Source organism: Pteropus vampyrus, unplaced genomic scaffold (assembly GCF_000151845.1).
Source record: "Pteropus vampyrus isolate Shadow unplaced genomic scaffold, Pvam_2.0 Scaffold155, whole genome shotgun sequence".
NCBI classification, from domain to species: Eukaryota; Metazoa; Chordata; class Mammalia; order Chiroptera; family Pteropodidae; genus Pteropus; species Pteropus vampyrus.
The window spans coordinates 1,472,011-1,484,580 of record NW_011888936.1 but is presented as its reverse complement, the minus strand read 5'-3'; the positions used below and the strand labels follow the sequence as shown (position 1 = coordinate 1,484,580).

At 37.0% G+C, this 12,570-nt stretch overlaps 1 protein-coding gene and 1 pseudogene across 2 annotated transcripts in view; one reads left to right on the top strand and one right to left on the bottom strand.

Moving 5' to 3' along the window:
• KLF12 (Kruppel like factor 12) overlaps positions 1–942 on the bottom strand; it is a 237,584-nt gene extending 236,642 nt beyond the window's left edge. The window contains exon 1 of one of the 2 annotated variants that reach the window (XM_011369778.2): positions 847–942. In XM_011369778.2, coding sequence (XP_011368080.1) covers positions 847–906 — 60 coding nt within the window. In that variant the 5' untranslated portion in view covers positions 907–942. The remainder of the gene's footprint in view (positions 1–846) is intronic. The other variant, XM_011369779.2, reaches the window with a different exon arrangement.
• Positions 943–4,055: 3,113 nt separating this feature from the next.
• On the top strand, positions 4,056–4,174 carry LOC111745455 (annotated as a pseudogene).
• Positions 4,175–12,570: the final 8,396 nt, after the last annotated feature.

Sequence of the window (12,570 nt, the reverse complement as noted above, 5' to 3'; positions counted from 1 at the left end):
ATCCAGGTAACTACCAGCTACGTGCAGCTAACGAGCAGCTGAAATGTGGCTAGTTCAAATGTGGATGTGCTTTGTATGTATAACACACACTGGATTCTGAATACTTAATATGAAAAAGAGAACGTAGAATATATCATTAATTTTTAATTGATTCATGTTGAAATGATATTTTGGTTATACTTGGTTAAATAAAATATACTAAAGTTAATTTGTTTTTTTAATTTTTAATGTATCTACTAGAAAATTTAAAAGTACACATATGGATTTCATTCCACGTCTACTGGATGAAGTTGTTCTTTGCTATCATTTCAGTAGACCTCAACCAGTATTGGTATCATGATCTTCTCTCCAGCCTCTACTCAATACTTTGGGGGAATTCTGAGACATTTTGAATGTCACAAAATTAGAGGAGTGCCAACAGCCTTTAGTGCCCAGGGGCCAGGGATGCTCAAAGTCCTCAATGTGGGAGTCAGCCCCACAAAGTGAAGAACTGCTTTATCTACAATCTCATTTGTGTCTCCACTGAAAAGCAGGCAGGTGATAGCATCCGCCAGCCACACTTCAGCAACTAATTACCGGAATCCAACTTTGTATTTTCAGCCCTGACCGCTTTCTCTCAAGACCCAGACCAACTGGTTGACATCTCCAAGTCCACATTCCACGGGCTGGGCATGATTTATAAATCCAAACCAAATTCAGTATCTCTGACCTCCACCCCACCCCACCCCCTCAAAATAAATAAAACAAGAAAATCTTGTTTTAATTCATGAACTGTCCCTCAAGGAACTATATCATCGTCAATCCTGTTTCTTAGGTTAGGAAGAAAACTTTCCTTTGCTAACTCACATGAAATGTGTCACCAGAATTCTTGGCTCGCCACAGCCAGCCTTTCCTCTCAATTCCCATTAGTCTTGTCCCATAAGTGATCGTCCGTCACCACTCTTCTTCCTCTCTGCTGCCGGAGACATCTTGGGACAGATGGAAACCGTTCCCCTAACTAGGTCTAAGGCTTAACGAACTTAACCTTAACTAGTTAGAAGGAAAACATCTCTGCTCTTTGATGTCAGATAAAATTTAGGTCAAAAGGAAGCCTTAGAAAATCTGACTGCACTATAAGCAAGAAGTCAGGTAAAAGAAAAATCCTAAGTTAAGTCTACTAGCATATAAAGATTAAAAATGACTTATAAAGAAGTATTATATATGGTTACATAGTACATATGTGGCTGTTGGCACTCCTCTAATTTTGTGACATATGGTTATGTATTATATACGTGTAATATCATAATATCACATAATATATTTACATACTATGTAATTAGCATGCATAGTTATTTAAATTGAATATAAAGAAATTTATCTTAGGAGCATTATTTTTCAACACAGTATCAGCAAAACACTATCTTTAAAACCAAAGATATCGTCATTAGATTTTAAGGGCAAAGCATGGTAAAGTTTATCCTGCATATATATACATGGTTTATCCCTGAAGATGAGAACACTGTGAACCATCACTACCTTTTAAATGTATAAAACTGCAGAAACAACAAAGTGCAATTTTTTTCTTTCAACATTACTTACAGCCTACTCTGAAAAAATCTGAAGAAAAACAAATGACTGAGAAACATCAAGATCTACTAGTAAAAATAATGAGGTTAACAGCAAACACTAGCCTAAGAAAATGACTGAACAAGCACACACTTAAGTTTGTATAACACTGTTCTGCCTACAGTATTTAAAAAAAAGAAACGAAATCACTCTAAATGCCAAACAACAGGGAAGTGGTTGAATGGATTATGGAACATGCAAACCACTGAATAATACTTATTCATTAAATTCATGATAAGTAGCTTTTTGCCTTTAAGTAGATGAATGGTCATAATTAAGTGAAAAGGAAATAGGAGAATATGTTGACATAACTTTAAAAACAATGCAAATAACAGAGGTGGGGGGGACAGAAGGAGAAGGGGGGGGGGAGGGAGGGAGGGGAAGAGAGTGGGAGAGAGAGAGAAAGGGAGGGAAGAGAGGAGAGACAGAAAAGGCTAAAAGGAGCTAAAAGGATTTGGAATAATACTTTTCATTTTTGCCTTGACATATTTTCTCACTTTTAATGTATTTTATATATGATCTGTTGAACTTGGGTGTTCAACATTTTTTGTAAAAGAAGAGCAAAACAGGTTAAGAGAAAAGCAGTGAAAGAAATCAAAGGAACTGTAAAAGGGTCACACCAATTCTTTAATCAGAATACATGTGTGCGCGTACACACACACACACACACACACACACACACACACACGCAGTCGCCTGTATATTTATGTTATAAATTTTACTACTAATCTAAAAAAAAGTAGGTGAAATTAAAGAAACTTATTGTCTAAGTTATATCTGCAACTGATATATTGCTTCAACCGAGATATCAACTGATGTTTGCAAATACCTTCATTAGGCAGAGATCTATGATATGTTGCTATCTAATCTGCAAATGCTCTAATCTTTTTTAATTTCTAGGCAATTCCACAACAATAGAAAAATGGACATTCTGTCACTATCTTGTGCTAAGAACTTAGCATCCTGATGAGGAAACTATGGGCCAAATAAGTTTTTTGGTTTTTTGGCTACACAGAGCAGCCAGTGAGTATATTTTAAAAGATTTTAGTCCTATGGGAAATTGATCTTTTCTATTCTTATCTGGAAAAGTGTAGGAGCAAAAAGATTTGCACTTGTCAGATTTTGAAACAAAATAGATTATCATAACTACAGACAATTACACTCTGCCCTCTGCACAGACCTTCCACTTCCCTGGGCCTTTAATTGTTAAGGCCACATTCTCTGAGTACATAACAATATTGGGATTGTTATTTGAGAAAATTCCTAGAGAGTTATAAAGAAAAGAACTGGGTTCTCCACAATGTATTTCTAGAAAAAAAAAAAAAAATCCTCAGGGACTTTCAATTTCTGTTCCACCACGTAAGAAGCTTAAATTCACCAACTCATCGCTAACAAGTAAAAAGCTGAATAAACAAAAACCACAACTTCTGTTAGATCCACCAGAGAAATGAGGTCATAGGCAAACTGCTGCCCCAAAACTAGAAGGACAAAAGGAGGCAGAGAACCACAACGTGCCAAAGCAAAAACCCCCAAACAAAAACCTCTGTGAGAACCAGTGCTGGGGTAGAGAACCCAGAATTGTAATTGAAGGATTACTGGACGCTTAGGGTGGACGAGCCTGAGAGTTAAAAACTCCAGGGGAATGCAGTCACAGGGGGTGTCCACACTTGTGTGGGTCTGAACTCCAGGAGCTGCACCTCATCTCTGCAGTGAATACTGGGGAACGATCCCTTCATACTTCCATCAGGGGAGGGTTTCTACTTAGAATAAGCCAGAGCATTAAGTTCTTCTCACAAGGCCAGCCCTTAGGAGAAGCTATCAGAGCCGAACCCACTGGGGTCTTATCAGCACCCAATCTTCCTGTGGGAAGGAAAATATATAATGCCAGCTCCATCTAGCCACCCCAGTCCATGTGAAAGGTGCAGGGGTACTGAGACACACTGGTGAGAGGCACAGTCGAGAGGCACAGTCTCGCCTAAAGACTGAAATCGAGCCCTAAGACTGCAGAACGCTTTTCCTCCAACATCTCTATGCCTTGACATTCATTACATTCATAAAAGCCTATTTACTATAGCTCATTTTATCCAGTCTATCAATCATATCCACTTTTCACCAAAAAAATTACAAGGCATACATACTAAAAGGCAAAAAATAGTTCGAAGAGACTGAACAAACGTTGGAACCAGAGTCAGATACAGCAGGAATGTTGAAATAATCAGACCAGGAATTTTTAAAACTCTGATTAAAATACTAAGAGCTTTAATTTGAAAAGTAGACGACAAGCAAGAACAGATGAATAATGTAAGCAGAGAAGTGGAAATTTTAAGAAAAACTCAAAAAGAAATGCAAGGGATCAAAAACACTGTAAAAGAAATGAAGGATGTCTTTGATGGGCTGATAGAAGAAACAGGAGGATGGAATTAGGAATATCTTTTTTAAAAAATACATGAGTCTACCACCATGCTGTCCTGAACAAGCCCAATCTCATCTGATCTCGGAAGCTAAGCAGGGTCAGGCCTGCTTAGTACTTGGATGGGAGACCACCTAGGAAGATCAGGTGCTGTAGGCGTAAAAAATAAAAAAATAAGAGATTGTAAGTTGACAAGGTCCTTGCAATCTGTGAGGTCAACCAAGGGTTGCCTCGCTTAAAAAATAAATAAATAAATAAAAGTAATAAAAAATAAAAAATAAATGAACGACTCGATAATGCATTTCTTACTTTATTAATCAGAGGACATCAGAAATAATACTTAGACATATATAAGAACACTAATTCCCAAACGCAATCACTATTGTCAAGTCTACAAAACTATCAAAAGCAGCAAGATGCATCTACAAGAGTTTTGAAGAAACAGACCAGACTCTCATACTACTTTATATTATTTAAACATACTTATATCAGTGATTCAAATGTTATTCCATTACCCTACATTAATGATAAACATTTTGTCAGGACAAATAGAAGGGACTGGTTAATAATCTGAAATAGTAGGCAAAATGGGCAAATATATCATTCTTCATTTAATCATTTTTCTCTGAGAAGAATTCATCAGCCAGTGTAACTGTTATATGTAAGATGAAAATAAAATTAGATAAAGCATATGTAAGATGAAAATACAATTAGATAAAGCAATAAAAGTCATTTTTATGTCAGATTTCAGAAGAATATAGATACATCTATATATCCATGTGCTTGTTCGTATGTAAGTTATATATCTGCTACAAATATACACACACACAAACACACATACCTTTGATTTGCACGTCTCTGAAAAATGTCTAGTGGGAAAAAACAATTGTAGATTTTGAGATACAGTACTCTGCCTTGACTAATCTTAATCTTTCGATCTGTTTCTAATTTTAGAATGTATTATATAAACATTAAAAAAATAGTTTTAAGGTGGTAAGTTTTACTATTTCTCCTAACAAATGAGACAAGCTATTCAACAATGTTTTTAGAATGTTTCTACCAATCATCTTTTTAAGTTAAAAAGTGTTCAACAAAATGATTCCATTTCTCTATATGGAAAAGTCTTCTGATGATTTAGTACTTGGTATGATGCCATAACATCAACAGACAAATTTTTTATTTTATAATACTTGATTGAGTAAACTATTTTGACAGAAAATAAGTCATCAAGGAGAAGCAATACAGAAATGCTAACTAATATAATGATCTAAACGTAATCACTCAATAGAGCATTCTACATTTACATTTCTTCAAGTTATCAGTTTTTAAATAAGAAACTATGTACAACTCTGATGCTAAAACCTGGTTCCCTGGTTGTTAAGTGCAAACATCCAGAACTGGCGAAGAAGACTCCACCCTTCAATGACAGATGGGGGGAAACCTAGCACTCTGCGATTATGAAGGGGAACTTAAGCAGTACAGGCATCTGAGGTTCAACTCATGGGCCTATTTTTATAATTTATTACCAGTGAAGCCAACAAATAGGGAAGCTAACTGGAAAGAGCTGATAGATCCTTCTTAAAGTAGTGTTACAAATATCTAATGTCAAATTTTATACTATTCAGAATCTTCCATCAAAAACTCAGACAATGAGAAAGTGATCTGTGCTATGGTATAACTTTTAAGAGGAAATATAGGTATTCAGTACTTTCTCACAACTACATGAATTGCAGCCAAGGATGCAGAAATATACAGAGTCTGCAAGTAAACACAAATATTAATGTGGGTCCATGCAACAGTAAGTTCCTTAACAGCTCTTACCCATGACTAATAATCTCTGCATCTCCTATTGTTTATAGTACAGTTCAACAGAACACAGTACTGCAAAATCAAGCCTAGCTAGGTCTTTCTTCCAAGGAAAAAAAGCACTGAAGATCACAAAACTACCCTTAAATTTCCGAATTACTCTATGAAAATCTTAGGTAACCCTAGTCCTACAGTATATCCCAAAACTTTTCTGGATCTCTCGATTCTCCCAAAATGGTATCCGAGTAATCTACAGGAAGCTGAGTCTGGATGCTCAGGCACATTAATGGTGATCTGAACCTCTAGCATACAATATTCCACAAAAGCCAAAGGTCAAAACAGGTCTATAAGCAGTGCTTCCCAACTGCTTCTACATTATGGAACACAGAGAACAGGTAATAGCTCTACTGCACAGCGGGATAATCAGACAAGACTAGCCTTGGCAGAGGGTCCCAAAGGGATAGATACCCCAGGCACACCTATAACCATTTGTGGGGCACCATTGTGACTTGATACCATACCAGCTGAAAGGCTTTGCCTTAGGATCAAATACCCTCAATACGGCTAGATTGCAAACAAAACAACAAAAAGCAGTGCTGTGAATCATAGCACCATCAATATCTTCTTACTTTAATAGATAAATGCTGCCACCATCAAGAGTACATTTTCCTAACATAATAAATTTCTCACATATTTACTTCAGAGGAAAGACTCTTCAGTGGAAAATATTTTAATCAAAGCTCCATAAGAAATATTATATTTTAAAATCACAATTTATTTTTGGTGGCCCATTTCTTCATTCTGCCACAAAATTTAGAAATTATATTAGCCAGATTTTTCCAACTAACTTATACAGGACTTCCAGCCTCAAATTACCTCTGTACGCTCCTATACAAAGAGACTAAACCAGACTTGGATGGGATACATGGGAAAACTAGCTGTCACCCATTCAGAGCCCTTGTACTCATATCTGCATGGCTGTTTATGATCCTACTGCAAACGATCCGTAAAGGAACATTATGGATGCTGATTCAATGTCCCTAGAGTAGGAAATGCAGAGAACGTTCACATACGCGAATCCATATTACTCCAAAATCCCTGTTCCCTTTTTCCACCATTCATCTTTCCCTTTTAAAAGAGAATATGTTAGAATCTCCAGTCTAAACAATAGGCATGAGGTGACAAGGACAGGATGATGGTTATTAAGCTTCTATTATAGCATGCTCCTAAAGCTAAGAAATGACCATCTCATGCCAGTGAGCTAACTTTTCCAAGTTCTTGAGATGTAGCTGCAATGTAAATTAATTAAGAGCAGGCCGCTCTCATACTCTAATGGGTGGGGCTGTAAACTGCAGAGCAATTTGGCAGAAAATATTAAAAGCCATAAAATCCACATGGTTTTCACTCTAGCAATTCTAACTCTTGAAATTTATCCTAAGGTAACAATTAAGGATGTGCAAAAGAATATTTATTTCCCTGCTATTTGTAATTACTCGATCTTGGAAGCACCCTAAATGTCCAAAATTGGATAGTGGTTAAATAAATTATCACAGCCATAAAATCAAATCCTACAAAGGGTTATTTCAAAAGATGTATATGCCTACTGGCATACATAGGTTGTACTATACATTCTTAAGTATAAAAATCAAAATACAAATGGCATATAGAAAGTTGTCTCACTGTTCTGAGTGTAATTAAAATTATGGTAGATTTACTTTTCTTATCTCTGACTTCTCTTTATGTTTTCTGGTATTTCTCTAAGGAGTACATAATGAGTACGCAGTGTTTTGATAGAGAAACTAAAAGGGAAAAAACCAAAACAGTAAAAGTTAAAAAAAATAAATAAATAATGCTGGAGAAAAACTAACTGAAAGAGGAAGGCTTAGGAATGGGCTTTAGGAATAAGTCCCTAGGAGTGTGATTGTGAAGTTCTGAAATGTGTAGTCACAACCAAGGTCACGGAATCTCTTTTCCTTGGGGATTTGCAGAAAAGGGTGGGCAGCTCTCATTTGAGGACAGCTTGAATACAGTCCTAACCTCTGCAGCCTCTTGTAGCTCCATGTGCAAAAGGACTAAGCCAAAATACAATTTTCACTCATGACACACAAAGTAGCCAATTCTATATACTGCCCTTGATCCTCCACAAACCCTTACCCTATTCAAGAGAAAGGAAACCCTACAGTCTCACTCTCAGCACTGAAACCCAATGACCTTGAATTTACATGCCCAGTGAGTGGCCAGCACCTTACTCAGAAAATACGGTGGAATATTAGTTAAATGCTCTGCAATGCACAAATAACTTCTGACTTTTCCACCACAACAAAAATTCTAATTTCAACCACTTAAATATCCCCAACTGAGAGAAAGAAAATGATGGCACCTATACACAATCTTATCACGTTTAAGTTTTATAGATAAAAGCGTTATAGTGATCAAAATAAATATATGGTTAAAGGGCATCAATGGAAGAGTTAGGAAAGATCACCAAGATCAAAGACAGAGCACTGGGGACCAAGGCCTAGGTCATCTACAGCCTTGTAGTCCCAATGACTGTATGAATGTGAGAGAGCTGGACAGTGGAGAAGGCTGATAGGGAGAAAAAATGATTCATTTGAAATATGGTATTGGAGGAGAGCTCTAGAGATACCCTGGACCACCAGAAAGATAAGCAAGTGGGTTCTAGAGCCTGAATTAAGCCTGAAACATCACTGGAGGCAAAAATGACAAGACTAAAGTTGTCCTACTTCGGGCATATAATAAGAAGGCAGGGTTCTTTGGAAAAGGCAATAATGCTGGGAAAAAAACAGAAGGCAGCAGAAAAAGAGGACGCCCAAATATGAGCTGGATTGATTCCACGAAGGAAGACACAGGCATGAGTCTACAGGAGCTAGCTGAGCAGGGCTGCTGAGGACAGGACACTGTGGACATCACTTACTCATAGCATTCTCAGAAGTGGGAGCCCACTCAAAGGCCCATAACACACTTGGTTAAAGACAAATAAAAATGCACAATTTTGACAAGTTCCTTTGCTTTAGAAAGGGCAAAAACTAAATGTTTTTTGGTAACCTCTTACAAATACAAATGTATCATTTTCCAAGTCCATAATTAAATTCATTTTTTTCTTGGGAATCAGTTTCCAGGCCTAGTGAAAGGAATAAAAGGAATAGATGTTGAGAGGCTGACAATCAAATGGGATGAACCAAGATGACAGGTTAAAATAGAGTTATGCCAGTCACTGAAACTCAGAAAACGAGTTTGAATCGGTGCAGAGAGCTACAGAAATGCCAAGATGAAGGAATCAGCCAAGGCTGGACTACACAGTCACACAGCAAAACTCAAGCCTGCTAGTCTTCAAAGACAGGAGAATGGATGAATAATGTGTGAACGTGACTTTAAGGGAACTGGTTCTAAAATAAAGTCAAGTGAAACCCCACAACCACCACCAAAAAATAAAACAAACTAAGAAACACACTTCTCCTGAGGCGTTCATGCCGTCAACCAAGAATGAGCCTTAAGGCATCAGCTTTGTAAGCAGGTATCAGAGGTAGATCCCTCCTTCCTCTAAACATTCACGAGGGCTTCAGTTCTCAGGACATTTAAAGTATATTATTCTCTGGACCAAACAACTAAGATCACAGGACATTTAAAGTATATTATTCTCTGGACCAAACCAACCAAGTCTCTTCATTTTAATGAAAGAGTAAGCAGGTCTGTCCATTTCTTTCCTCAATAAGCCTCACTTATTACAGCATTCTTAGAAAATTGTATTCTGAAGAGTTTAGTTTTCTGGATGAGTGAGGGTTTATCTCTTATAACCTCAAATTCAAAAGAAAAACTATTAACCACTTGGGATGGAAATGTTCCTAATATATTTTCCATAAAAGTTAGGAACATAAGTTCATGTTTTCCTGATGACTCAGACCAATAATTATGAACCTCAATGACTATGCAATGCTGCATCCAGAGATAACTTCAGGGCCCGTTGAAGTGTGTCTACACTAAATGACCTGAAACTGTTGTGTTTCTTGAGTTCTTGTGTCTGCATTTTATAGTCTGTCAGGCTTTTTTTCCCAATATTGTCATGCTCTTTTTATAGATGTTCCTTCTGCCCTATGGTGAAACAGAAGGAACACTGAACTGAGTCAAGCTGATTCAGGTTATCATTCTAGCTAAATAACCTTGGATATGTCACTTAACATTTTGGGGCCTATGTAAGATGAGGAGATTCAACTAAAAAACTCTAAGGTCTTCTTTGCTAAAATGCTTAATTCAAATTTGCTGCTTCTCATTTACTATTTTTAAAAAAATAAACCAGCTAAGTTTGTATGGAAAGTAATATAGATATTTAAGCATGCAACATACTCCTGTGTAAGTGAAATGAATATTCCTTGTGACACCTAGCTGTCTTCCCAGAGGCCTTACTGTATAATTCCCAGTAGTTGCTGGCATCTCAGATAGCTATGGTTTCTGGGGAAATAAGACCCTATTAGAGACATGTCACTATACTTCTGTATGCCTCTATTTTTACCTAATGTTCTCAATGCAAAGAAATGATTATTTGATACAGCTCCATTTCAGGCCATCAGAGAGCAGAACCTTTATATGTATGTCATCATCAATGCCTGTCAGTAAAGTGATTGCAAAAGGAATCCAATTTTGAGACTGTCTTTGCCTTATTAAATATTTGCTGAGATTACAGAATTACGTAAGAACTTTTCTAAAAGATGGTTTTGTAAAAATGCTTTGCAAACTGTAAAAAATGTTTCATAAACTCCTCAAGAGAATGGAATTTATTCATCTTTTATTTTTCTGGAGTCCCTAGCACACGATTTCCATCTATTACACATTCAATATCACCACTGGAAGCTTGAAGAAAAATCATACCTCAGTCTGCATCTCTCCCCTCTTCTATACATTCTTCCCTGAGAAATCCACGTCACACTTACTGCCATAATTCTACCTCTATTCAAATAATCCATCTCCAGCTCCCATCTCTCTCCTGAGTTCTAAGTCCCTATTCCTTATCATAACCTCTACACGGATTTCCCAGAAGTTAAAAAGTGTCCAAGAAAGTTTATAAACGCTCATCTCACTTATTTCTCTCCTTACTTCATACTTTCAAATATCTACTTTCTCTTCTTCTCCATTATTCTTCACTCACGTGAATATCATTACGTACCAAATGAGAAATCTAGGAGTTCCCTTGATTCTTCTCATTTACTGATTAACTACAAAGGTGTATTGATGCCACTTCTGAAACAGCTCTTCACACCATGCATGCTTACTATTTCCACCTGTTATAGCCTTAATTCAGGTCATCTCTTAACTGATTATTAAATAGCCCCTAACTGATTTCCCAGCTGCCAACAATCTTCCATCCATCTATATCAACATCAGCAATGAATTTAGTTCAATAAAATATTTTCTTCCATCAGCAATGAATTATAGTTCTATAAAACATATAAGTTGATGGTTTTACATAAATATATTTATATTTTAAATACATTTATATTGTAAGTATAATTACATTTATATTTATATTTAAGTCTTCCTGTTGTATATAACAACTATTCTCTATCTTTTTCTTCCATATTGGAGCTGGAACATACTAATCCTAGGGAAATACTGGGCTGCTGCTGAGATAGGACCTCCATTGTGTGTATGAGTGTGTATAAATTAGTGTATGTGGTAGAGAAGAGGGAAAGAGAAGTAGTGGCCAAGAAATGTGGATCTAAATTGATGATCAGAATATAAAACCTATTTTTTCAGAGATTCTAAAGCATGTCATAGATAACCATTGTGAATAATGAAAATGTATACTGACTAGAGTAAATTGAATATATGAAGATACAGAATTAGAAAAAAGGGTTAAAAGCCACTGGACTGGGTATATGTGCAATTCCCTTCAATATATCCCATATCCAAGAGGACTTCTGGCAGACATGATCCAGATTAACTTATATCTCCTCCACTTCCCCCACCCCCAATAATGTACAACCACTAGAATCCTTTACATTCCAGTTTACACATCAGGGCATGCCCACATTAAGCTTATCTTGGCGGGGGGGGGGGGGGGGGGGGGCGGGAACGGGTGTTCAAATATAGGTCTGTAAAGATCCTTCTACCTTTACTATACTAGTCAGCTCAGGCTGCTATGAAAACCGCAGACTGGGTGGCTTCAAAAACAGAAATTAGTTCCTCACAGTTTGTGGGGCTAGGAAGTCTGAAATCAAGGTGCTGATTTATTTGGTTCCTGCTAAGACCTCTTCTCTCCATTGCAGATGGCCATCTTCTTGCTGTGCCCTCATGGAGAGAGAGCGATTTCTCACATCTCTTCTTCTCAGGGCACTAATCTCATCATGAGGGATCGATCCTCATCATCTAATTACCTCCTAAAGTACCACCAGCAAACATCATCTGACTGGGGTTTGGGGCTTCAACATATTAATTTTGGGGAGACACAATTCAGTCCATAACATGTACGAAACTAAAAAAAAGTCATTTCCTCTACTGTGTTCAAGGTTCTCTGCTAGATTACAAATTCCTCCCCAAGGCTGAACTCTTATGTTATTATCTTTACATCTCTAGTCCCCAACACAATGCACCAAGCACATCCACAGAAAGTGCTCAGTGCATACATGCAACAGAAGTCTTTCCACTGATCCCAGTTAACTAATAAACCATTCTCAAAATCTTCCTCATAGTGCTATCATCAAATAGTCTTCCTTTTAATACAGTTTACTCATAGA